The 24401-nt window shown below is 42.2% G+C and overlaps 1 protein-coding gene across 1 annotated transcript in view; it reads right to left on the minus strand.

Moving 5' to 3' along the window:
* The window catches only part of DDX46 (DEAD-box helicase 46), a gene marked incomplete in the record, with an annotated part of 2009097 nt that overhangs the window by 185839 nt on the left and 1798857 nt on the right, over window positions 1–24401 (minus strand). Inside the window, 1 exon segment of the mRNA XM_044069232.1 lies at window positions 14351–14495. Coding sequence (XP_043925167.1) covers window positions 14351–14495 — 145 coding nt within the window.

Consider the following 24401-nt stretch of genomic DNA (forward strand, 5'->3'; position numbering starts at 1 on the left):
TCAAAATCGATTTGTTCTTACGTTCCATAAGCGCCCTTTGATTACAGTCATGGCATATGGAACAAGATTCTTGTAAATGAAGAGGTCCCAAACAGTATACACACAATGTGTGCAAATCACTGAGGGGCATCTTCTTGCTGCAATTTTCACACTTCTTAAATCCTAACAGCTTACCTTCCTTCTGGGACATATTTGAAGGAAGCCTGAAAAACAAACCAAAGAAAAAAGCACAAATAAGGGGAAAGAAAGGATGACCCAAGAAAAGTCTTTTTTTTTTTTAAAACCACAGAAACAGAAAGGGAAGGGAAAGTCCTCTAACTTAAATGGACTTTGAGGGGAAGGAAGGGAGAAGTCCTCTAACTTAAACAGACTTTAGGTTAACTACTCTCAAACAAAAAATGAGCGGCAACCAGAAGGAAAAGGAAAGGATTTAGTCCTAAATAACTAGAAAAATACTAAGGGGGAAGAGATCACCCTCTAACTATGGGTGCGGGAAAGGAGTTAGATGTCCCTAACTAAAAACAGACGCTAACGGGGAGGATTACTAAAAGAAAGAATACACAGAGAAAAAAGACCGGGAAAGTTAACAATAAAGAAATTACTAATTAGATAAAGGCATAAAGCTAAAAAATACAAAAATTAGCCCAAAGCTGGCTTGAAGACAGTACAGTTGTGTACACTTACCATAAATGCAGATGTTTGAGTGTATTCACTGTTGCAGTCATTACATGTGAGATTAGCTTAGTGGTCAATGCATCCACCTCATAAACAAAGGGTGCAAGGTTTGACTCCAATCTGAACCAGGCTCCAGATTGCCCCCCATGGCAGCCAGCTCAGCTTTGCAATCAGACTACTGGAATTCACAAAAAATGCAAAGAAAAAGACAGACTGTCGAGGTCCAAAACCGATAACGAAGCTTCTCCTAAGCCAGTCGCCGGTACTCAGTGAGGCGCTTTCGCAGCCCCTGATGCCCGCTACTTTTGAGTCGCAGGCCTCTACAGAGACCCATTTGGAGTCCGGTATGCCGCGAGATACTGCAAGTATTGAACCCGCAATGTCTCTCCCTTGGATGGGTTCAGAGCCGCTGAGCAGGCACTGGCTTCCGAGGGTGTTTTCAGGTCTCAACATTTGTATATTAAACCAACGCCATCATCAAAAACAAGGCCAAAACCTACTTCTATGTCTAAAAAACTGACGCATGAGCCATGTGCTCAGGCCCCTATGCCTAAAAAACAAACGATCAAAATGGCTGAGGATTTAATTACCTTGATCGGGGGTCCCCCCCCCCCCCGCTAAGAGGCCTAGGCAAGGCACGGATTATGAATCTTCAGATCAGGTTTACATTTCTTCTGATTCCTCTTCTGATCAGGAATTTTCTATCCCACCTTATGAGGACTCTGATGCAGATGAATCCATCCCTTCTGCTTCTCCTCCTGAGGATTACTCTTTTGGAGAGACTTTGCATACTTTAAGGGAACATTTTCATTGGGAGAGTCAGGACTTCTCAGAATCAAAAAGAGGCTTAGGGATTTTCTTCTTCTTCCTCAGCATAGGCCTTTGGCTATACCTCCTGTATTAGACATTGTGGATTATGTTTTCTCAGAATCAAGCATGGCTCCTGTTTTTCCCTGCCTCCGACTCCTAGTAAGCCGGACAGATATTACAGGGTTCCAGACTCCCACAAATTTCTTTTCAAAAATCCTGCTGCTGATCCTGAAACTTTCTCAAGGTCCCAAGGGTGTTAAGGCTTCTACAGCCAAAAATCCTACCCCTTCAGATAGAGACTCCAGGGCGCTGAATAGATGGGATAAAAAGGTTTATACGTTTGCAACCTTGACAATCAGGGCTTTAAACTGCCAGTTTCATATGCTTAAATATCAACATCATGTTATGGGCTTACTGAAACAGAAAATGATGTTGATTTCTGATTGTGTGGAAAATAAGGAGTTACAGGATTTACTGCATTCAGCAGAACAGGTTGGAAAGCATACTTTGCAATGTAGTTTTGATTCCTTGGAGGCCTCTTGCAGGGCCGCCGTAACTGGATCTGTGATAAGAAGGCATGCTTGGCTCAAGGAGCAAAATCTACCTGATCATGTTAAAGCTAAATTGTTGGATGCTCCTTTACAGCAGGACAGTCTGTCTGGTAATAAGGCAGAAGAGGTTTTAAAAAAGATGGAAGACAAAGCTAAATCTATGCAAACTGTAAAAGATTTATTGCAAGTGCAGCCCCCCCAGGTTCATTAGACACTGGCCTACTAAGAATTGGTCCTTTCCAGTGTCCAACAGAGCCACTCAGGGCAAGCCCAGATGCTCCAAAGGCTCCAGGTTTCAGTCACAAGGATCTTACAGGTCAAAGCAATGGGGTGTCTCCACCTCCAAATCAGGAGGTAGCAAAGCACCACCCTACAGTAAACAGTCTCAATGACTTTCCTCTGCTATCTCCAAGCACTTATCTTTTGGCAGCCCCTTTGGGGGGGGGGGGGCTAGCATTTCATGCTCAAAATTGGCATCTAATTACCCAGGGCAAGTGGGTCTTAAATATAGTATCCCAGGGGTACATATTTCATTTCCACACGTTACCAATTCCAAACGGATGGCCAGATCTGTCAGCAAATCAGTGGGCAGAGGCCCAGAAAAAGTCATGTCCCTCATGGATATGGGGGCTATTCAACCAGTCCCAGAAAAGGAAAAAGGACAAGGGTTTTATTCAAGACTTTTCCTGGTTCCCAGAAAAGACAAATCATGGCATCCAATTCTGGACTTATCCATTCTAAATACCTTCCTGGACATTCCAAAATTCAAAATGCTGACTTTACAACAGCTCCTGCCTATGCTAGACAAGAATGCCTGGTTGGCAACTCCAGACTTAAGAGAGGCATACCTGTATATCCCAATCAGGGAATCTTGCAGAAGATACCTCTGCTTCAAAGCAGGCTATCTGCATTACCAGTTCTCTGCACTGCCCTTTGGCTTATCGACTGCACCCAGGGTCTTCACAAAGTGCCTGGCACCAGTAACTGCATTTTGCAGACAAAGAAACATTCAAATTTATCCATATCTGGACGACTGTCTCATTCAGGCAGAGGACAAGGACACTCTTCTTCAGCATCTGGCGTTTCTAAAAAGGCTTCTAGCATGCCTAGAGTACACCATAAACGAAAAGAAATCACAACTGGTACCTTCTCAAATAATTACATTCATGGGTGCAAACTTGAATACAACTGCTCAGATGGCTTACCTCACGACAGACAAACAAATTCAATTGACAGCATACTTCAAACAAGTGGCAAAAAAACCCCAGCTATCTGAAAGACAAATTCTGCAGGCTTTGGGGTTCATGGCATCCTACATTCTACTAATTCCATATGCAAGACTGCATATGAGGAAACTTCAATGGTACCTAAAAAGCTTATGGAGTCAACATTGTCACAGCCTGGAAACAATGATTCCTCTCATTCCCTGTCTGCAACAGGAGTTCCTTTGGTGGGCAGAGGCACGTCACCAAAACAAGGGACTGTCATTCATTCTACCCCCTGCCACCCAAACCCTAACTACAGACGCATCAGACTATGCTTGGGGGGCCCATCTGGAAGAGAGATGCATTCAGGGCAAATGGAGCCCAAATCAAATGCATCTATATATCAACCAGAAAGAAATGCTAGCGGTGCAGTTTTTTCCTGTCTGACTTTTAGTAAAACCTTGGAGAGTAGAGGCAGAGGGGGAAAGGCATAGACTGATAGGTTTTTCCAGCTGAAGGATAGAGCACCCACTTTCCATGCTTTTTTGTGATGAGTTCTTGTGCAGAATTTGTCCAACTGATAGTTTTGGGGAGAGGCAAATAGATCTATGTCTGGGCTCCCCCATTTTCGTGCCAACATGCTGAAGATTTGTGGATCCAGTTTCCATTCATGTGGGTCCATAAGATTTCTGCTGAGGTCATCTGCCAGAGTATTTTGCTTTCCTGGCAGGAATTGAGCTTGAAGATGTATTTGGTAAGTCAAGGCCGTGTTCCACAAGGCCATGGTTAGTCTGCAAAGGGAGTAGGAGTGGGTACCCCCCTGCTTGTTTATGTAACACATAACTGTGGTGTTGTCCATCTTTATCAGTAGTTGTCCTGGATGAAGGAAGTCCTTAATGGCTGTTAGAGTATTCTGCACTGAGGGGTTGACAATATTTATGGTCCTTACCTCTCAAACAAGTATAGGGCTTGATTCTGACTAAAGGAAGTTGGCTAGGCTTAAAAGTCACAAGAAAAGCCACCCTAGCAATTACCTATGAAACTATATACTACATAAAATTTTCAACAGTCTTATCAGGAGTGACAACAAAATACCCCTTTCTCAGGGCACTGTGACACTCTACCCATCCCTACCCCTAAGAAGAGCTACTTCTTGATGGTTGGGATGAGTTTGTGCTCTGAAGACTGGCTATACTGTTCTCAGAGGTTTTTAGGTTAACATGGGGTTTTTCCTTGTGGGAAACTTTGCTTTGGAAACCACCCAAAGATGGCATGATATGTTGCCCTTCATCCTCTATAAAGTAATCAAATTGCACCTTTGGGCGATGTGAAGGAAGACCAAGGCAGGAGAAGGACCTTCCCCTGGGTTAGGGTACTACCAGCATATCATGTTGTCTAATACTGTACCAGAAATGTTCTGATCCATGGTGGAATAACACTCAACTTCAGCAAGCTGAGAACCCTAAGCTGACTAAGAAAATTTAAGGTGCAGGTTAAAACACCTCCAATGCTCTTCCTCTGAGATGGCGTGAATCAAGCAGGGGCAGATGGTGATGTCCTTTATTTCTCAGGCGGGCAAATAGCAGAGCTATGCATCATACGTTCATAGGTAGGTACTAAGCTATTGGCCCAAGGGCCTATATAAGCCTAGCCAACAAGGTTCCATGGCTTACACCACCCAAGAAAGTTATTTTCCTGTGCCACTGTCGAGCAGAGACACAGAAGTGATCCCCGGGGTGTATTTCCTATTTCCCATCCACTCATTAAGAGTTTTCTTGAAGAGTGCTAATGAAGAACTTTGCTTGACATAGAAGGGTAAGCTTGTTCCAGACTATAGGAAGTCTCTGGGACAGGAATCTATCCCTCCAGCATGTCCTGTTTATTGTGGTGACAACGTTTAGGTCCCTAGAGCGTATAGCTCGCAGGGATTGGGATTTCTTTAGGTGTAGCATGTCCAACAGCTCTGGGTTTGACATAGCTTTATATGTTAGGCAGAGATCACCTCAGAGTAGGCGATATGCTACTGAGTAAAGCTGGAGTTTTTTGAGGTGGTCAGTGTAGGGCTTTGTTTGAGGCCAGTAATCCTCTTTGTAAGGTACTTCTGTGGCCTTTCCAGCTGCTGCAGAGGTCTTGTGAGGTACATTCCAAAAGGGGCATTGTACTCTATAATGGGTCTAATGAGTGTCGAGTAGAGGGGAACAATGACCTCTTTTTTCCTGGACGAGAACCCTTTCACTGATGAGGTGTGCCACATAGAAGGACTTCCTGACTACTGTGGCGATGTGACTATCAAAGGAGAGACTACTGTCCACCTGGGACCCAAGGTCTCATCACGCATTCAGTGTTAAGTAGACTGCTGCCTATGTGGTAGTTCATGGGTACAGAGTTTTTACCAAAGGGGATGACACTGCACTTTTTGGCATTGAGCTTGAGGCCATGGCTCTGACACCAGGCATCTGTCTCAGTGAGGCCCTTCTGTAGGATGTCCACATCATTTGGGGACTTGACTACGGCTCCTAGTTTGCAGTCATCTGCGAACTTCGTAGAGCCAGAGGCCTTCTGTGTTGGCCTGTACTTCAGAGAAGTAGATACCAAACAGGAGAGGTCCCAGGACGGAACCCTGTGGTACTCCACTTGTCACTGCTTTGAGGTCAAATTTGGAGTCTGCAACTTTTACACTGTGGGTTCTGTCAGTGAGCCATTTGGCAACCCATCTTGTGACGTAGGGATTTATACCTAGTTTAGTGAGTTTCGCTATAATTCCTGAATGGGGGATGGTGTCGAAAGCCTTGGCGAGGTCAAGATAGGCTGTGTGAACCACCTTACCCTCATCCACGGCTTTGGTGACTGCCTCAAAGAAGTTGATCAGGTTCAGGAGGCATGATCTGCCTTTCACAAACCCAAACTGGGTGGGATCCAGAGTTTGGAGGTTACCAATGTCTTTGTTTATGAGTTCCATGATGATACGTTCCATGGCCTTGCAGACCAGGCTCGTCAGGCTAATAGGTCGATTGTTCCCGGGATCAGTGGTGGATCCCCCTTTGTGGAGTGGGATAACTGTTGCTGTGCGCCATTCAGTGGGCACAAAGCCTGATGCAAGGCTATTATTGAACATGAGGCTTAAGTGGGGAGCCAGTTCGTTCTGAAGTTCATGTAAAACGCAACTTGGGATGTTGTCCAGTCCCATGGATGCTGTGCTTTTGGCTTTAGAGTGTGCAGCTTTTACCTGTGTAGTTGTGAATACAGAGACTCTGCATTCTTCCTGTATAGATATGGGCCCTTTAGGGGGTGAGAGGGGGGTAAAGTTAGCACTGAACCTATCTGCCAGGATGTTGGGAATATCAGTTTGTTCTGTAATTTTCATTCCTTTGTGCTGTAACTCAGAGCAGATCTGGGTGTTGCCATCTAGATTCTTGACATAGCTATAGAATGCTTTGTGGTTGTCCTTGGATTTGGTGGCGATTTTGTTTTCGTAGCTAGCTTTGGAGTATCTTATAAGGGATCTCAGCTTCTTACTCTTCTTACTGAGGCTGACCAGGGAGCTCCTACACCCATGGGATTTTACTCTCTTTTGCAACAGTTTCTTCCTTCTGTTGTACAGTTTGTTTATGGCAGGGGACTAACAGATTGGCTTCCTTTTTTTGGAGGATAGCGTCTTGGTTCTGTTTGGGATAGCACGATCCAGTATCAGGTAAACACTTTAGGCACAGTAGTAAACTGTTACCGAGTGGTTCTTACAGTAAACCTCAAGAACCACCTGTAGCGCTCCGTGAATAAGAAGGTACAGGTAGGCATCCTACATTTCTAAGGTCATTAACAGGGAATCCTTGAGCAGCGAATGAAGTAAACTCTAATGGAGGCAGTCTAAATTTTCTAGCAAAGAGGAATCTGGTTAGCTAGGATAGATCATTCATGTTTTCACATGCACATCCTCTCTGGCGTAAAAAAAAAATAATAGTCCGGAATAGAAGTCCCTGCTTACATCTTGAGATGTATTCTTTCAGTGAACCTCTTGGACTGGTGTATCAGACTGGTCACTGCCAGGCAGAAAGACTTTTAAGGAAGAATGAACATATCTAGAATGGGAGGAAGCTCCATGAACTCAAGCTTGTAACAAAGACATTATATTTCTCAACCACAAGTCCGACATCAGACAAAACTGACTTCAGACAAACAGTTTCCCACCAAGAAGGATGGGGGAGAAGGATGGAGGATAAGAATGGCAGCCACATACTCAGTACTGTAAGTTTCCACTTGCCTTGATCTCCTACCTTGCTTCTTCCATGACTGTTCTCTTTTCTTCAAATGTCCCTTTCTATTAGTACTGTCTGTTCTGGACTACTATTTGTAAAGTAGCCACTAATTTGTGGGGTAGGTTTTTGCTGTATCTGCATCTAGTGGCAAACGTGAAAAGCCATTCTCTTTCTGAGTTTTGTAAATGCATCTTGCAAAGGAGTGCCAAACAGCAAGTTCTTACTTAATGGTGCATTACGTACTAGCTCCCTAACATCCACAGGAAAGTTCTGAAATCTTGACTTCAGTTAGTGACGCAGTTTCGCTCTCAGCAATGGCAACAAGTGGCTGCCAGATCATGGAGTGTGCTACAGTTTTTATTGTTCACTCTGACATGTGCAAAGACATCGTCCCTAAACTGCTCTACAAGAGGGTGCAAAAAAGTTCTAAGCCCAACCAACTTTTTATATTCTGAACATTATTTTGCCTCTATAGCTGAAAAGAGGGTTATTTCATCTTGTAAAACACCAATATGCAGAACTGTAACACTATGTGTTGACATTGTTTCTGATCATTGATTAAATCAAGTGAGTGAAAAGTGTGGAATTCCGAGCCATCATGAAGTTCCTATTCCTGCACAAGAAAACTGCAAAGGAAATCCATGAATGTATGATGCAAACATTGAGTGACAAGTGCCCTTCTAACTCAGCTGTGAAGAAGTGGTGTGCAAACTTTCAGCATGGAGATTCTGAGAATGAACATGCAGCAAGGTTTGGCAGGCTTCAAACGTTGTCAACTTTTGAAATTGTTGACCACGTCTATGACCTGATTTTGGCAGATCGTCGAAAATCGGCTAAAACAATTGCTGAGACAGTACAGACATCCAAGGAACATGTTGGGTTTATAATCCATGAGCAGCTGGGTATGCTGAAGCTGTCAGCCAAGTGGGTGCCCAAATGTTTGAATGCCAATAAGAAAAGATGTTGAGTTGACACTTCCAAATTGATTCTGCGCCATTTTTGTTGAGCTGGTGTCAACTTTTTGGAACAATGAAACATGGTTACACCACTATGATCCTGAGACAAAACAATAGTCCATGCAATGGCGGCACTCAGGTTCACCAGGCCAAAGAAGTTCAAGCCCCAAAAATAAGTCAGGAGGAAAGGTTACGGCCACAGTGTTTTGCAATCGGGAAAGTGTTGCAATGAATGACCATCTTCCAAGGGGCCAAACAGTTAATGCAGAATACTACTGTAACTTGCTGTGCAGATTAAAGGAGGCACTGAAAGAAAAAAAGGAGAGGGAAGCTGCAGAAAGGAGTTCTCTTTTTTGCAAGGCAATGCACCTGTTCACAAGGCTGGCAAAACAATGGATGTTTTCATGAAATTGGGGTTTGGGTGCATAGATCATCTATCCTACTCACCACATCTTGCTCCAGCTATTTCCTGTTTCCAAGCCTTAAAAAGAGTTTGAAAAGGTGGCAATTTTCGAGTGATTAGTAGTTGAGTACAGCAGCAAAGCAGTATTTCAATGACCAGACTTCAGACTGTTTTTGGCAGGGGTACAGACACTCCAGACATAATGTGCCAAGTGTGTTGACCTTTGTCGAGAATATGTTGAATAACTTGTAAGTTTCATGGCTTCATCTAATTCCCTTCTTGCTTTGATGGCAGCTTGTTTGTCACTGGAATGGTCTGAGTGAAGTGGCCCCCGGGTTAGTGAGGAAGAAAAGTACTGCTGTGTCCTGACATCAGACTACTGAAGGAGCAGTGGTGTAACTTAAGACTGTGGATGCCCACTGCTGTGTTAGAAAAAACATAATCTGCCACACACAATGAGCTACAATGAAACAATGTGGTTTCTTTGTTGTAATGGTGAGAGTATGACTACTGATTTTGTAATCTGTGCATAGTTACTGCTGGAATGCTTCAAACGATACAACTGTTGCAGCTGTTTGGGAAAATAAAATGCTGTGCTGGTGTGTCCTAGGACTTCCTTTTGTTAATTACTGTTAATACTGAGGTACTGCCAGCAGAAGTGATTTTAAATGTCAGCAAGTGGATGATGTCTGAAGATAATTTTCTACTGGTTAAACTGGAAGATGTTTGAAGATTGTTTTCTACTGACTTTAGCAGTTATGTTTTATAAGTGGCCTTAATTTTTTTGTCAAATTTTAAATTAGCACAGGTATAGTTTTTTGGTCATGGTAATATTAATTATTTTACTTTCTATCAAACACTTTTTTGCAGAATAATTTATTTATTTATTGACTAGCATTTGTTTACCGGGATAGTCCACTGGGCCAAGAAGAGCCAATTTTCACTGGAGTTTGGGGAGAAAAGCTCCACAGAAAACTTATACAAAGCTTAAAAGATAAGCATTTTTACAAGATTAAACATTCAAAGAATAAAATAAACAAAATGCTATATTCTATTACATAGAAAACTACCACATAAAACTTGCACATTGCTAAAAAATAAATTTTTGCAAGGTAGAACATTCAAAGGAACAAACACGCAGCATAAACTAATACAAAGTAAATATAGCAATATGGGTTGAATTACGTCAAGAAGTTAGCTAGTGTGTCTAAGCAGAAAGGGCTGCGTTATACCATGTACATAGCTAGTCTGAGTTTGAGAGGTTTGAGCTAAAAATTACATTATGAGTTTTCTAGCAGATAAATTATAGAAGTGGAGAAGTGTGAGAAAATGTAGTGTGCTGGATGAGGGGGATGGCTAGTGGAAAGAGTAAAGGTGATAGGATGAGTGAAAGGAGGAGCAGGGCAAGTTATATAAAAAAGAGTAGTGGTAAAAAAAGAAAAAACTATGAGATAAACTGATGTAGTAAGTTTAGAAGGGGCAAGGCAATAGGAAGATTAATGAGGATGAGGTATAGAATAATAGGAGTGTAAAAAGTTACTGAAGAAAGGGCAGGGGAGATGTGAAAAGATGTGAGGGTATTTGAGATATAGGTTATGGAAGGTAGAGGCTTAGTACAGTTACAGAGCCAGTTGGATTGTTGTGGTTACTGACAGCTGCTTTGAAAGAACCAGTGCTATGAATGGTGAATGGCTAGTGGAAGAACATTAATTGTTTAGTGAGAATTATCTTTGACAAATGCATTTCAACTGTTAAATGTTGTCAAATTTGGCTCTTAATTCTCATACAAAATTGTTTGAGTTTGTTTTTGCATAGTGCTAAGTTTATAAACTCTAAAATAAACCTGAACTTTAATTTAACTGCAAATGTTTTTGATCACTGTATCTATGGCTAAAGCCCTGCAAAAGTGTCAACATAGTTATCAAATCAGCAATCGATGGTATGCTTCTTCAACTTGATATTGGGATTGGCAAAATGGTTAAGGTGTTTACTTCAGTGAGCAGTGTGTTCGATTCTCACCTTTGAGGGAAATTGGTTAGGCTTATAATGGCCCACAAGGGCAGCTTGCCTAATACATACCTATGAACCTTAGCTGCAGTGTGCATAAGACTAGTGAGATGATCTCAGTCTGTATCAATTTATTATCTTTGCCAAATCCTCAACCTGCTTAAGAATATCCCCTTGGTGCTGGACCATGTGGGTCTGACAGTTAATGGCCCTAATCTCACTGGTGACCAAAGAATAAACCCTTTTCACAAATCTTTATAAAGGTTTTGACTGTGGGGGCTAACTTCGATCTTTTAGTATTGTTCAAGAAGACAATCATGAGTCCTGCCAAATGGTTTCTTTACAGCTATTTAAACTTTTCCAAGACTCTAAAAAGATGTAGTTAAATTTTTTAGAAGTAGCTGGTCTGTAAGACTGGCTACAGTGAAACACTTCTGAAGGCATCCTCAAACGCCTGAATAACCAGAGATAACTGAAGGCCTCACTTCCCCCATGCCCATACCTCCAGATATAACTTCTGTGATTCTGATAAATCCATCACTCCCTTTAAAAATCCTCCCTCATATGTTTCTTATGATCCTCATAGCATTGTTAATGGAGCAACGGGTAGTACACATGCCTTTGGTGCTGCAGTCATGAGTGTATTGTCCTTCAGATGAGTGATTACAATGAGGCCCCATTTGCCTTAGTTGGTGGCAATTCAGGTGGATGTGAAAGAACCCATGTCACCTACTGAAAAGAGTAGGGCTCCTTCACTGAACATACTTATTTACAACAATCATACAATATTTACACTATATACATTATTTACAATATTCTAAGCACTTCACCATTCTACTTAGTATAAATTCTGTTACACCCCTACTCCATTTTCCATAACCAAAATCTAATATTTTCGCCAAGTACCATATGTGACAAAAGGAGATACTGTTAGCCCAGCTAGCTGGAATTGTGTAAATAATTATCCTAACCAGCCTACAATCTTCCCTCAAAACAAAACTCTCATCTTGTTATAACAAAATATCCAAATTTGCAGCAGGTCATAGAGCCTCTTTTCACCACTGTAATTCCCTTCACCAACTAAGCTGGCTAGAATTACCAAACTTCCTCACATATAACCAACTCATCCAAGCACACAAACTCATTTATAACCAGTCTCTCTGCCCCTCCCTAGCAATACCTTTGAAATGCATAAACCAGATAGACTCCTAAGATCCAATTCCCAAAACCTAATTAAATTGCATAAACCAATGCATCCTGCTGGGAATCAATTGATGTCTTCCTCTCTTGCACACCTCTGGAACTCTCTCCCTTCTCCCATCCGCACCACCAGCAGTCTTTCCTTGTTTAAAACCTCACTGCACTCGCACCTTACTTCACAATGGAAATGCTCTTGCTCTCATCCAACCTAATTCTACCACATCACTACCTCCGTAAAGTTTTACATCTCTTGGGACATATTCGACCAATGACTAAAAACAAAATCACCTCACTGTAATTTCCTAAAAAACTACTACTTTCTGAATTAACCTGATGTAATTTTCCTAATGAAAATATTTTTTTATTTCTGTATTATGTAACATCTATTTGAATTGTGCAATATGGGTTTGTACTATACAAAATATGTATTTAACATTTAATTGAAAAGTATATTATGGATTTGTGCTTTTTCTGTACTATGTATTTGTATTTTCTGGAGCCTTTCTCCCCAGGACTCCATTGAAAATGGGCTCTTTGTAGCCCAATGGACTATTCTGGAAAACTGCAAATAAATAAAATTATGTCATTGGTGAATTTTGAAATGATCTGCGTACGATCTTGTGTTACAAATGCATTAGAACTGTATGTCATGTATATCAAACTGGTTTGTACAGACGTGTGTTAAAAGATATTTTATAAAGTGCTTGCGCTTAAAATGTACCTACAGTGTGTCCTACTAGAAAAGAACAGAAATGTACATGCACTACTGTAACTGTTTAAATGTATATATTTTAACAGTAGAAACTGGAATAAGGAGGTTAAATTTAGAAAAATAGCTGCAATTAAATTACTTTATGGTTATCTTTCAGTTTTCATTGCAGCTAGACAGAGAGTCTGTGCTGAGAAGCTTACTGTATTATCTTCGGAGTGAAATAATTACTAGTCTTGAAATGTGAAGGAATGTAATTGTTTAATGACTTCCAGCATCTGCCAAAGAACTGAGGTCTACGTATTTTCAAAGGTAGATGCTAAATACTGTCAGCTTCCAGTAGTGGGGGTTTCACCTGGGATAAACTCAGATGGCAAGAAGTGATGTCATACTGCAAGCTACTCCAGCAGTAATATCTGAGATATTAATTTGAGAACTCAGAGAGAGAGTGCATTCTGTATTCCATTTTTAGACCTGACAACTACAAGAACCATGCACCACACATCTGCCTTGCTCTGATGAAGTAAATTACTAGGGAGTAGTATAATTCTCTTGGATATAATCAGGAATATAGCAAAGCTTAGTTTAGATATTTTTCTTTATTTAAGACTGTCCTGCAATAACCAAAGGGATACATGTAGGCCTCTCTTCCCCCTTGCACACACCTCCAGATATAACTTCTGTGATTCTGATAAATCCATCACTCCCTCAGAAATGCACCCTCATATGTTCCTCATGATCCTCATAGCACTGTTAATGGAACAACAGGTAGCACACAAATGCCTTTGGTGCAGAAGGCTGTGGATTATATTCCCACACCAGGGAGATGGACTGCTGACACTGTAGTGCAGCATAAGGGGGTGCTGCAGTCATGAGTATATTGTCCTTCAGATGAGTCATTAAAAAGAAACACCATTTGCCAGAGTTGGTGGCAACTACCTGAGCCATCCATAACACAGTTATTTAACCATTCACCATACCTTTTTCTGGAATGCTCTCAAGTGGAAAGAGCTAATAAACTAGGATGGGAACACTGGGGATAGTTTATGGGCACTGCTAGTTCTGAAGATCAAGTTACAGAAGAAAAGGAGCTAATAAAAAATAAATAAATAAAAACAATGAACACAATTGCATTTTAAGAAAAAGTAATACCTAAAAAGTGTACACGTGACAGAAATAAATTATTATATCAAATTTACACCAATAATACATCTATAGAGAACACAGGGATTTATCTGGGGAGCAGACAGAGCAATGTTCATAGGTATTAAATAAGCTACTGATCTGTACGGATCCTAAGAGGCCCAGCTTTAAATTCCCACAGTAGTTTTTAGCCCTTGCATTTTGTATACAAGTAACTTGGAGATGGGCAGAAGAAGAATACATTAAGACATCTACAATGTTGCCTGCATCCATGAGGTACAAGGGTGCTAATGTGTTAACAGTATAAATGTGGAAAGCATAACCTAGCATCAAAAGACAAATGCTACATCAAATGCATTCTCCCCCAAAATACTAATCCATAAAAATTAACAGCAACTTTTTAGAATATTTGTAGCACACTAACTCTCCAGTACTTACTCTCAATTGCCAAATAGATTTTGCGCTCTCCTTCTTTAGGATCTTTTCCTGGAGGAAAGTATGTTCCTCTGATAGTAATAGCAGCTTCAGAATACTCGCTGATTCTCTGTAATGCCTCCTTAGATGTGACCTTCCATCTTGCAGTCTGAATAAGTAGAATGAATAGTGTAATTCTTCTATACCTCATATTAGAACATATATAGCAGAAATCTTTACATGTATATATGACAAATACAAACAAAAATCATACCTCATAAAACAAGAAACTACTACTAATTTTTCTAACTGTTGTGTTGCACCTATTACAGACCCACATCTTCAAAAGTCATCAGGGTAATGTGGGAACATAGTTTCAATACAAACAGCATTTGCTGGTGCATATTAAGCAGCCTTCCTTGTAAAGGCCATATCCATCTCACTGTGACTGTAATACTCTCATCAAAAGTAGAAGCTACATCGCCTTGTCTACCAGAGAGAGGAAGCTAACAATAGAAAATAGGAGAGGAATAAAATGTCAAGAACAAAAATTAAAGGACTCTTCCACTGAAAGTACTGCCAAAAATCCAAATAGTAAATCCAAAAGTCAGGCAAGTACTACCATGCTGTGTATGAAGCAACTTCACTTTATTAAAACAATAAAAGCAGTATCATACGCGCTTTCGGGCAAATTTCTTCATCAGATGATAAAACACTAGTAAAAACATGGTATCTAATATAGTACAACACAACCAATAAAAATCAATAGTTTACTCTTTTTGCTAGAGCCGGTTTTAAAGGGACAACATTTAATCCTGGGACTTTGTCAGCTCTCAGTCTAAGAATCCATTGCATCCCTTTATATTCAGTTTCTTTATATAAGTCACCAATTCTCTGACTTCTATTTACAACACATACAACCCATAAAGGCAAATACATGATCACTATGCAATTCTATACACTTGTACAGTGCATTGTGTTCTTTTCTTAACTTTATACTGATAGATGCTTAAAAATTCTATCTTTAAGTCTGCAGTTTGTTTTTCCTATATAACATGCAGTACAATGTTGACAGTTTGCAATATAGACAACATTTTGCATAGATACTTATTCAAAAAGTACTTTTTGTTAGTCCTGGGGTGTTTAAAACGGGTCTATATGACTAGACCGAAAGATCACAACAGCGGATGTATGCACATCAACACATTTACATCAATGTACATACAGAGCTAAACACCTAAACAGTGAAAACCGGAACGCCGAACGTATTTCATAGCCAGCAGCATGGTGGTGAGGATAAGGAAATATATCTTTTTCCCCACTGTAGTGCGGTCTCAGAGTTGGTATATTTAAGTAAGGGGTTGTGGGGGCAACACCCCCCACATGGGAGGGTGCAGGGGGGCTTGCCCCCCTCCAAAAGCTAATTAATTTAATATCTTAGTTTAAATTTTACCTACCTGTGTGACGCATTATGATGATGAAACACGTCCAGAAATGCAGCAGTATCTTTCAAAATTCTAGGGAAGGTTTGTAGCACTGGTCTGAGAGTACATTCTAACCAGATAGAAATATCTTCTGTTACCCAACCCCTACCCAATACTATGGGTCTCAGGGGTGGTGTTTTGAGATCCTTATGAATTTTTGGTAAGGCTTTAAAGACTGGGATAGTAGGGTGTTGTACATATAAAAATGTCAGCAGCTCATGGTCTATCAAACCAGTTTTTTCCATGTTAAATAAAGATTTGTGCACTTTTTGTATATAAGAACTCAGCATTCGTGGTGACAGCTGAAGAAAAGTCAGTCTGTCAGGTAGCAACAGATCTATTTGTGTGTTATAACACTCCTTACTAAGTAAATCAACAGCACCACCCTTATCAGCAGATTTTATAACTATGTTGGTATTGTTCTTTAGCTCTTGCAGTGCTTTTCTATGTGGTTGGTCCAAATTAAAATACATAGATCTATGTGCACTTTGTACTTATTCTTTAGGAATAAAATGTCTGCAGATGCGAATCTATAACTCAGGAAAAGAATGTCACAATTCCCAGTAGAAGGCAGAAGGGCAGCTCTATGTAAGTAACCAATTTTCTTGCAGAGAAAAAAAAAGCGGTGGAAAATCCCAAAAGAAATGCTTTCAAGATAAAGCTATCAGAAAAGGCCACGGCTACCTTAACAATTAGAAATATATTCTAGAATACTCAGTTTACAAATTAAGAAATTTTGCAATGTTTAAAAAGTAATACAAAACTTCTACTATACATAGTATCTTATAGATCTTGACAAAACGAGACAAGGGCAATGGTGAAGTGTAGGAAAACCTATTTTGTTACGAGTGGGCCACACCTAGTTCACCTACTGGGAGGAGGGATAAGACAGAAGAAGTTGGGACATCTGGTGCTGTCTGGAGATGAAAACTGATTACATACCAGTTTGCATTACCTGTGAGAAACCTGAACCTGGCAACAAATAGGCGGAGGGATTACTTGCACAACACCTTAGCCTGCCCGCAAAGGAGGTGGCTTCTCCATGGATATCAGCTACAATCAGGAACCACTTTGACTGTACAGCCCATTTTAATGCCATTACTGGCACCCCACACAAGTAGTAAGAGTGCTTCCCTCCCTGCAGAGATACCAGATTACAGTCATTTTGCCTAAATGAACATAACATAGTCCTGGAATACGTACAGGGACAGAGGAACCACTTTCATTTCCAAGACACCAACGTATAAGTGGGACTCATGAGAAGACCATATCCTGTCTGCTCAGTAATGTGCCCCTTCCAATGAACATGCATCTGCAGTCACTATGGCCTCTGGAGTTTTCAGGACAAATAGGATCCTGGACTGAAGGTTGGATGAATTCAACCAAGAGATGAGGGGAAGGGAGAATGAGGAAGGCATTGGATGGATGCAATAGGGAGGAAGGGGCTGGCATGATTAGACCAGCAGACATGACTCGTCCATGGTAATACACTCTTTTGAACAACTGCATGAGACCTAGTGAAGCTGAATATGACCATTAAATAATAGGGACATTTCTACTGTTAGATACTGGGAGAAGAAGAGTAAAATAATTACTTCATTTAGACACCGAATCCTTTCTGGGATAAAAATGTCCAACTAATCTGAATATCAGTGCAACAATAGTCAGAATCTGTAGTGGATACAGCTACAATTTTTTAAGCTTCACTATCTAGTGAGGTCAACAATCTGAGAAGACTCCTGACCTCCCTGGATAGTGAACAGTCTGAGAAGATAATCCATCTGCCTTATGAGATCACTTCAGGACAGTGCAGCTAGGTAGTTCCCTGCGTATGGGTGATCACTGGCTCCCTGCAACCTAAGGTGTACTATAACAATGGACATACGTACTTCTGCTGAAAACCCTGTGGCTGAGGTGAGACTGAAAGGAAGAATTCCTGAAATGACACTGTATCCTACTTAAAAGGAAGAAACTTCTTTTTAGGTAGAGATAATCATTCTGGTCTTCTAAAAGTACAGTTTTGTACCTACCACAAATGTAGAAGGTATGCATCTGCAGTCCTAACATATGGGTTGTCCTGCCTCAGGCAGCCCCTCGGTCGGCCGGATTCCAAAGTCTGGGTCTGGCCTCGGCTGATGTCGCACTTCACCCAACGTCATAGCTGCTGGGGTATAAAGGCATCAGCCGACGCCATTTTCCTCAGTGTTTCTTGCCCCAGATGCCAGGTGCCCTCTAGGAAGGCTAAATTTGGATAAATGCAAATAATTCCAAACAGTAGAGAGCAAAAAAAAAAATATATATATATATATATATATATACACATATATACAAACAAATACACCATAATAGATTCCCCCAGCTAGCTAAAAGAGGGGTAAGTACCCTAGGAATACCACAGAGGGGAAGGAGGGTGGGTAATCCTGACTGCAGATGCATACCTATCGGACATCTACATTTATGGTAGGTACAAAACTGTACTATGTCCTTCAAGGATACATCTGCAGTCCTAACATATGGGTAGAATACCATAGCCAAACTGGGCGAGGAGGCACTAAGATAAAGATGGTGTAGTTAAGATCCCTTGCAAAACAGCAGTTGCAAAACCTGCTCGGGATCTGGAGTATAAAGGAAGATTATAATGCTTGGCAAATGTATGCACGGAGCTCCAAGTAGCAGCTTCTAAAATGTCTTTGGTAGCCACTCCTCGTAGGAAAGCTGTAGTGGTGGCTGTAGCTCTTGTGGAGTGAGGCCTGATATTTTATGGAGTTGTCTTTCCATGAAAAGAGTAGCAAAATCTAATGCAATTTCCTATTCATTTTGAGATTGTCTGTTTTGAAATTGCTTTTCCTTGCATTCCTGTTGCATATGCTACCAGAAGCTGGTCAGTTTTTCTGTTGGTCTTAGTTCTGTCCAGGTAGTAGCGTAATTGTCTGTGCACATCCAAGGTATGTAGTAGTCTTTCCCCCCTGTTCTGTGGGTTGGGGAAGAATGTAGGTAAATGAATCGCTTGGTTCAATGATACTCTGGAGACCACTTTTGGCATAAAAGTAGGGTTAGTTCTCAGAGACACTCTATCCTGATGGAAGATAAGGAAGGGCTGTACTGCCATTAATGCCTGTAACTCAGATACCCTTCTTGCTGAAGTGATTGCAAGCAGGAAAGCAGTTTTCCAAGATAAGAACTGTAAGTCTGCTGTTGCTGCTGGTTCAAAAGGGGGAAGTGTTAACTTTTCCAGCACAAAGTTGAGATCCCATGTAGGCAAAGGTGGTTTCCTTGGAGGCTTTACATTTTTGATTCCTCTCAGGAACTGCCTGAGTAGAGGATGAGAGAAGACAGGAGGATCCATGTTGTATTCTGCTGAAATTGCTGATGCATGAATCTTAATGGAGGAGTAGGACAGGCCATTGTGGAACAGTTCTGCTAAGTATTCCAGGATGTTTGCTATGTTTGCCAATGAGACATTTTCTCCTTTTGCTGCACTCCAAATGAGGTATCTTCCATTTGGCTGAATAAGTCTTCCTTGTGGAGGGTCTGCGAGCCTCCAGGATAATGTCCTTAACCCTCTGAGATAAATCTGGGTTATTTTGTTTTATGCAATGTTCCAAGCAGCTAGCTGCAGTGTTTTCAAGTTTGGATGTAGGATCTTGTAGTTGTTCTGTGTTAGAAGTAAAGGACATAGAGGTAGAGGCCATGCGTGTGTCCGAGACATACTTCTCAGTAGCGGGTACCAATGTTGCCTCGGCCAGTCTGGAGCTATCAGGATTACCCTTGGCTGATCCTCTTTGATCTTCAGTAGGACTTTGTACATCAAAGGAAGAGGTGGGAATGCATATGCTATCAGGTTTTTCCAGCTGAAGGAAAGGGAGTTCACCCTCCAAGCAAGTGGGTGGTATGCTCTTGTGCAGAATTTCCTCAATTGGTGGTTGTGTGGGGAGGCGAACAGGTCTATCTCTGGTAGTCCCCATTTCTTTGTTATGGTTTTGAAGATATCTGGATGCAGCATCCATTCGTGAGCATCCGTGGTAGTTCTGCTTAAGGTGTCTGCTAGTGAATTTTCTTTTCCTGGTACAAATCTGGCCTGGAGTTGAATGTTGAGATTCAGGGCCACATTCCACAGGTCCATTGCCATCCGGCATAGAGGATATGAGTGTGTACCTCCCTGTTTGTTGATGTACCACATGACTGTGGTATTGTCCGTCCTTATCAGCAGGTGACCTTGTTGAAGGAATGGTCTGAATGCCTGAATTGCATGTTTCACTGCCAGCATCTCCTTTTGATTTATGTGTAGATTCAGCTGGTCTTGGGTCCATAGGCCTTGTATACACTTGTCCACCATGTGTGCCCCCCAGCCTAGGTCTGAGGCGTCCGTGGTGATGGTCTGGCTTGGATGAGGTTTGTGGAAAGGCAATCCTCTGTTCAACTGACAGGCCTGAGTCCACCACAGGAATTCTTGCTTCAGGCATGGAATTATTGGAATCTGGGCTTCTAGACTGTGCTTGTGTTGAGACCATACATTCCTTAGGTACCATTGCAACTTTCTCATATGCAGTCTGGCATGCGGAATCAAAATTATGCAGGATGCCATGTAACCCAGGGCTTGCAGGACTTTCCTTGCAGTAAGCTGAGTCTGTGTTGTTAATGTCATGAAATAGACTGGTAGCTGCTTTTGTTTTTCTTCTGTGAGAAAGGCCATCTGAGTTGATGTAGCCAGTTCTGCACCCAAGAATGTTATCCTTTGGGATGGTACTAGTCTTGACTTTTGCATGCTGACTGTGTATCCCAAGGCTTGCAGCAGTTGTATGACCTTTTCCAAATCTTTTGTTAATTTTGTCTTGTTGTCCGCTTGTATTAGGCAGTCGTCCAGGTATGGGTAAATTTGAATTCCCTGAAGCCTGCAATGAGCAATTACTGATGCCAGGCATTTCGTGAATACTCTGGGCGCAGCAAATAAGCCAAAGGGCAATGCTGAGAATTGATAATGCTCTGATCCTGCAAGAAATCTGAGGTGTCTTCTGCAATCTGGTCGTATAGGGACGTGCAGGTATGCCTCCTTGAGATCTAGAGTCACCAGCCAAGACTCCTTGCCCAGCATGGGAAGAAGTTGCTGTAGGGTCAGCATTTTGAATTTTGGGACAATGAGGTATGTGTTCAGAGCGGACAGGTCGAGAATAGGACTCCATTGATTTTCTTTTCTTGGTACAAGGAAAAGTCTGGAGTAAAACCCTTGGCATTGTTCCATAGGCGGTACCTTTTCTATAGCTCTCATCCTTAGTAGGTTGTTGATTTGTCTTAGAGCGTTTGTTTTTTGGCTTGGTGGTAGGTTTGGCATTCCTCTCTTTTTTGGTAGAGTGTGGAAGTGAAACCTGTAGCCTTTGTCTATTGTTTGTAAAGTCCATTTGTCTCCTGTAATGTAATGCCAGTTTATGGAAAATAAGGCTAGTTTTCCCCCCAAGGGTGCTTCCAGTTGTTCCCTGGTAGGCGGAATCAGAGCCAAGTCATTGTGTCTGTCCTGTGGAAGTGGTTGTAGCTGAATCTGTGGCAGTACTTCTCTGGTTGTTAGGCTGCCACTGACGTCCCCTGTAGGCACCCCTGGATTGACCTCTGCCTCTTGGGCGTCTATTTCTGCCTCTCTGTGCTCTGGAGGTCTCTGGAAAGGACCAATTCTTCGAAGGCCAATTTCTGCTAAACCTCGGAGGTTGGACCTGTAAGAAATCCTTGACTGTTTGGACAAATTTTGCTTTTTCTTCCACCTTCTTTAGTACCTGCTGTGCAGGGGAGCCAAACAAACTTTGTTTCTCCATAGGAGCATCTAGGAGTTTTGACTTAACATGGTCTGGTAAGGATTGTTCTTTTAACCAGGCATGCCTTCTGATCACTGTTCCAGTCATAGCTGATCTAAAGGAAGCCTCCAGTGCATCATAGCCACATTTTAAGAAATGGTTACTGACCTGCTGAGAGTTATGTACCAAATCCTGAAGGGACTTGCGGTCTATAGGTTCAGGAGAGGACAGTTTTTTATTTAGCTGGTCTAACAAAACTTCCTGGTACTGAATCATGTGAAATTGACAGTTTAAGGCCCTGGCCGAAAGAGTAGCAGAAGTATAAACCTTTTTACCCCATCTGTCTAACGCTCTAGATTCCCTTTCAGAGGGGAGAGGGTTTTTGGCAGAGGCAGCTGCCACAGCTTTGGGGCCCTGTGAAATGGTTTCAGGATCTGCAACAGGAGACTTATACAAATGGTAGTGTGTGTCCGGGACCCTGTAATATCTGTCAGGCTTGGCAGGGGCCGGAGGAAGAGAATCAGGGGCAGTACAGGCATCATTATATGCATCATCAACAACTGTTAGTACTGGAGGAATGGCTAAAGGCCTATGTTGTGGTAAATGTAAAAAAGTCCTTAGCCTTTTCCTTGAATCTGAGAAATCCTGGCCCTGCCATTGAAAATGTTCCCTCATAGCATGTAAGGTTTCCCCAAAAGAAAATTCTTCAGGAGGAGAAGCAGAAGGAATGGAGTCCTCTGCATCAGAATCCTCATAAGGAGAATATGGGCCTTCCTGAGGGTCTGAAATATCTGAGTCATCCGAGGAATAGTCTGTAGAAACAGGATCCGGTAGGCCTCTTATCTGGAGGGGGTTGAGAGGCCCTGTCTGGGTGAGGTTGGGATCCCCTGATCAAAGAAATGAGATCCTCAGCCAGGCTGAGCATTTGGTAACTAGAGGTAGGCCTGTGTGAGGGAGTTTTAGCAGGTAAGGCCTTAGAAGATTTAGCTGCTTTAGCCCTGGAAAAAGCCTTGATAGACATAGATGCAGGGGGTCTAGCAGCCTCACGTGCAGGGGTAGATATGTCTAAAGGAATAGTATCTGATAAATCCTGGGTGCCTGCTTCAGTAGGGGTAATTTCAGTAGCAGTTTCAGCCATGCTCTGTGAGGCCTCGGCTATCGGAGGCATGCTTTCGGCCGAAGGAAGAACCGAGGACTCTGTTTCAGCCAAAACCGAGACACTCGCGGTTGGCCTAACCGTGGTTTCATCCGAAACCGCGGACTGCGAGTGTCGGTCCTTTTCCTTACGCTTTTTAGCTACTTGTGTAGTCGGTGTCTCCGACGGCATTTTGTATGCAAAAGCGGGACCAAAAAACTCCTCTGCAAACTCCGACGGACGTCTAAGCGTCCGTTGGTTGAAGGAAGCACAGGCTAGACAAGCTGATACGTCGTGGTCTGGGCCTAAACAAGGAAGGCAGTAAGAGTGGAAATCCTTATGAGGTATTTGTTTCCCACAAGTTAAACAATTATTTACTTTGTCTGACATCGGCTGAGGCAAGAAAGAGTCCCCAACGGGGTACTTAGCTTTTTAGAAGTCTTCGGTAGTAGAAATCTCTGGATCTGACCGACCGGCACTTGCGAACAGCTTCTGCTTCGGGCACCGCGCGACAAGAAAGACTGAGGAAAATGGCGTCGGCTGATGCCTTTATATCCCAGCAGCTATGACATCGGGTGAAGTGCGACATCAGCCGAGGCCAGACCCAGACTTTGGAATCCGGCCGACCGAGGGGCTGCCTGAGGCAGGACAACCCATATGTTAGGACTGCAGATGCATCCTTGAAGGACATCAACAAAAACAGTCTTCTCTCAAGATGCATGGAAAGTACAGTTTTGTACCTAGCATAAATGTAGATGTTCGAGTGTTGACACTGCTGCAGTCATTACACTTTGGTTATCCTGCCGTCAGGTGGTCCCGCAGTCGGCCAGAGTTCCAAAGTCTTGGTCCGGTGTCGTTTGCTGTCACCTCCTCCCTGACGTCAGTGTGACAGGGGTAATAAGATGCAGCTGACGCCATTTTCTTCAGTTTTTCTTGCCTCAGATGTCAGGTGCCCCCAAATAGGTAGGCAATTCAAACTGCTAGTAAACAATACAAAAGAAAAGCAAACCACCATTTTTAGGTTACTCCCCATAGGTAAAATGGGTAGATGTCCTAGGTAAGTACCAGAAAGTAAGAGGGGAAGGAGGGAGGGTAAGATGGACTGCAGCAGTGTCAACACTCGAACATCTACATTTATGGTAGGTACAAAACTGTACTATGTTCATCGTGTTACACTGCTGCAGTCATTACACTTGTGTGGAATCCCAAAGCTGAGGTAGGGAAGCTGGATCTATAAGGCATTAGAGGTGGCTATAAGGCCCTGCAGTACAGCAGTGGCGAAGCCAGCTCTGGATTTGGAGTATAAAGGCAAATGGTAATGTTTGGTGAAGGTATGCACAGAACTCCATGTTTCTGCTTCCAAAATATCCTTGGTAGGTACTCCTCCTCTGAGGTAGGCAGTTGAAGTGGCTGTTGCCCTGGTGGAGTGAGATCTAATGCTGCTAGGTACAGGTTTCCCATGGTGGGTACAGCAGAAACGTATACAGTTTCCTATCCATTTTGAAATAGTCTGCTTTGAAATGTTTTTTCCCTGTGCTCCTGCAGCGTATGCTACCAATAATTGCTCAGATTCTCTGAAAGCTTTGGTTTTGTCCAAGTAGAAGCATAACGGTCTGTGAATGTCCAAAGAATGTAGCAATTTTTCCCCTTTGTTCTGTGGTTTTGGATAAAAAGTT

Source organism: Protopterus annectens, chromosome 4.part0 (genome assembly GCF_019279795.1).
Source record: "Protopterus annectens isolate FY-2018-M chromosome 4.part0, PAN1.0, whole genome shotgun sequence".
Lineage (NCBI taxonomy): Eukaryota > Metazoa > Chordata > Ceratodontiformes > Protopteridae > Protopterus > Protopterus annectens.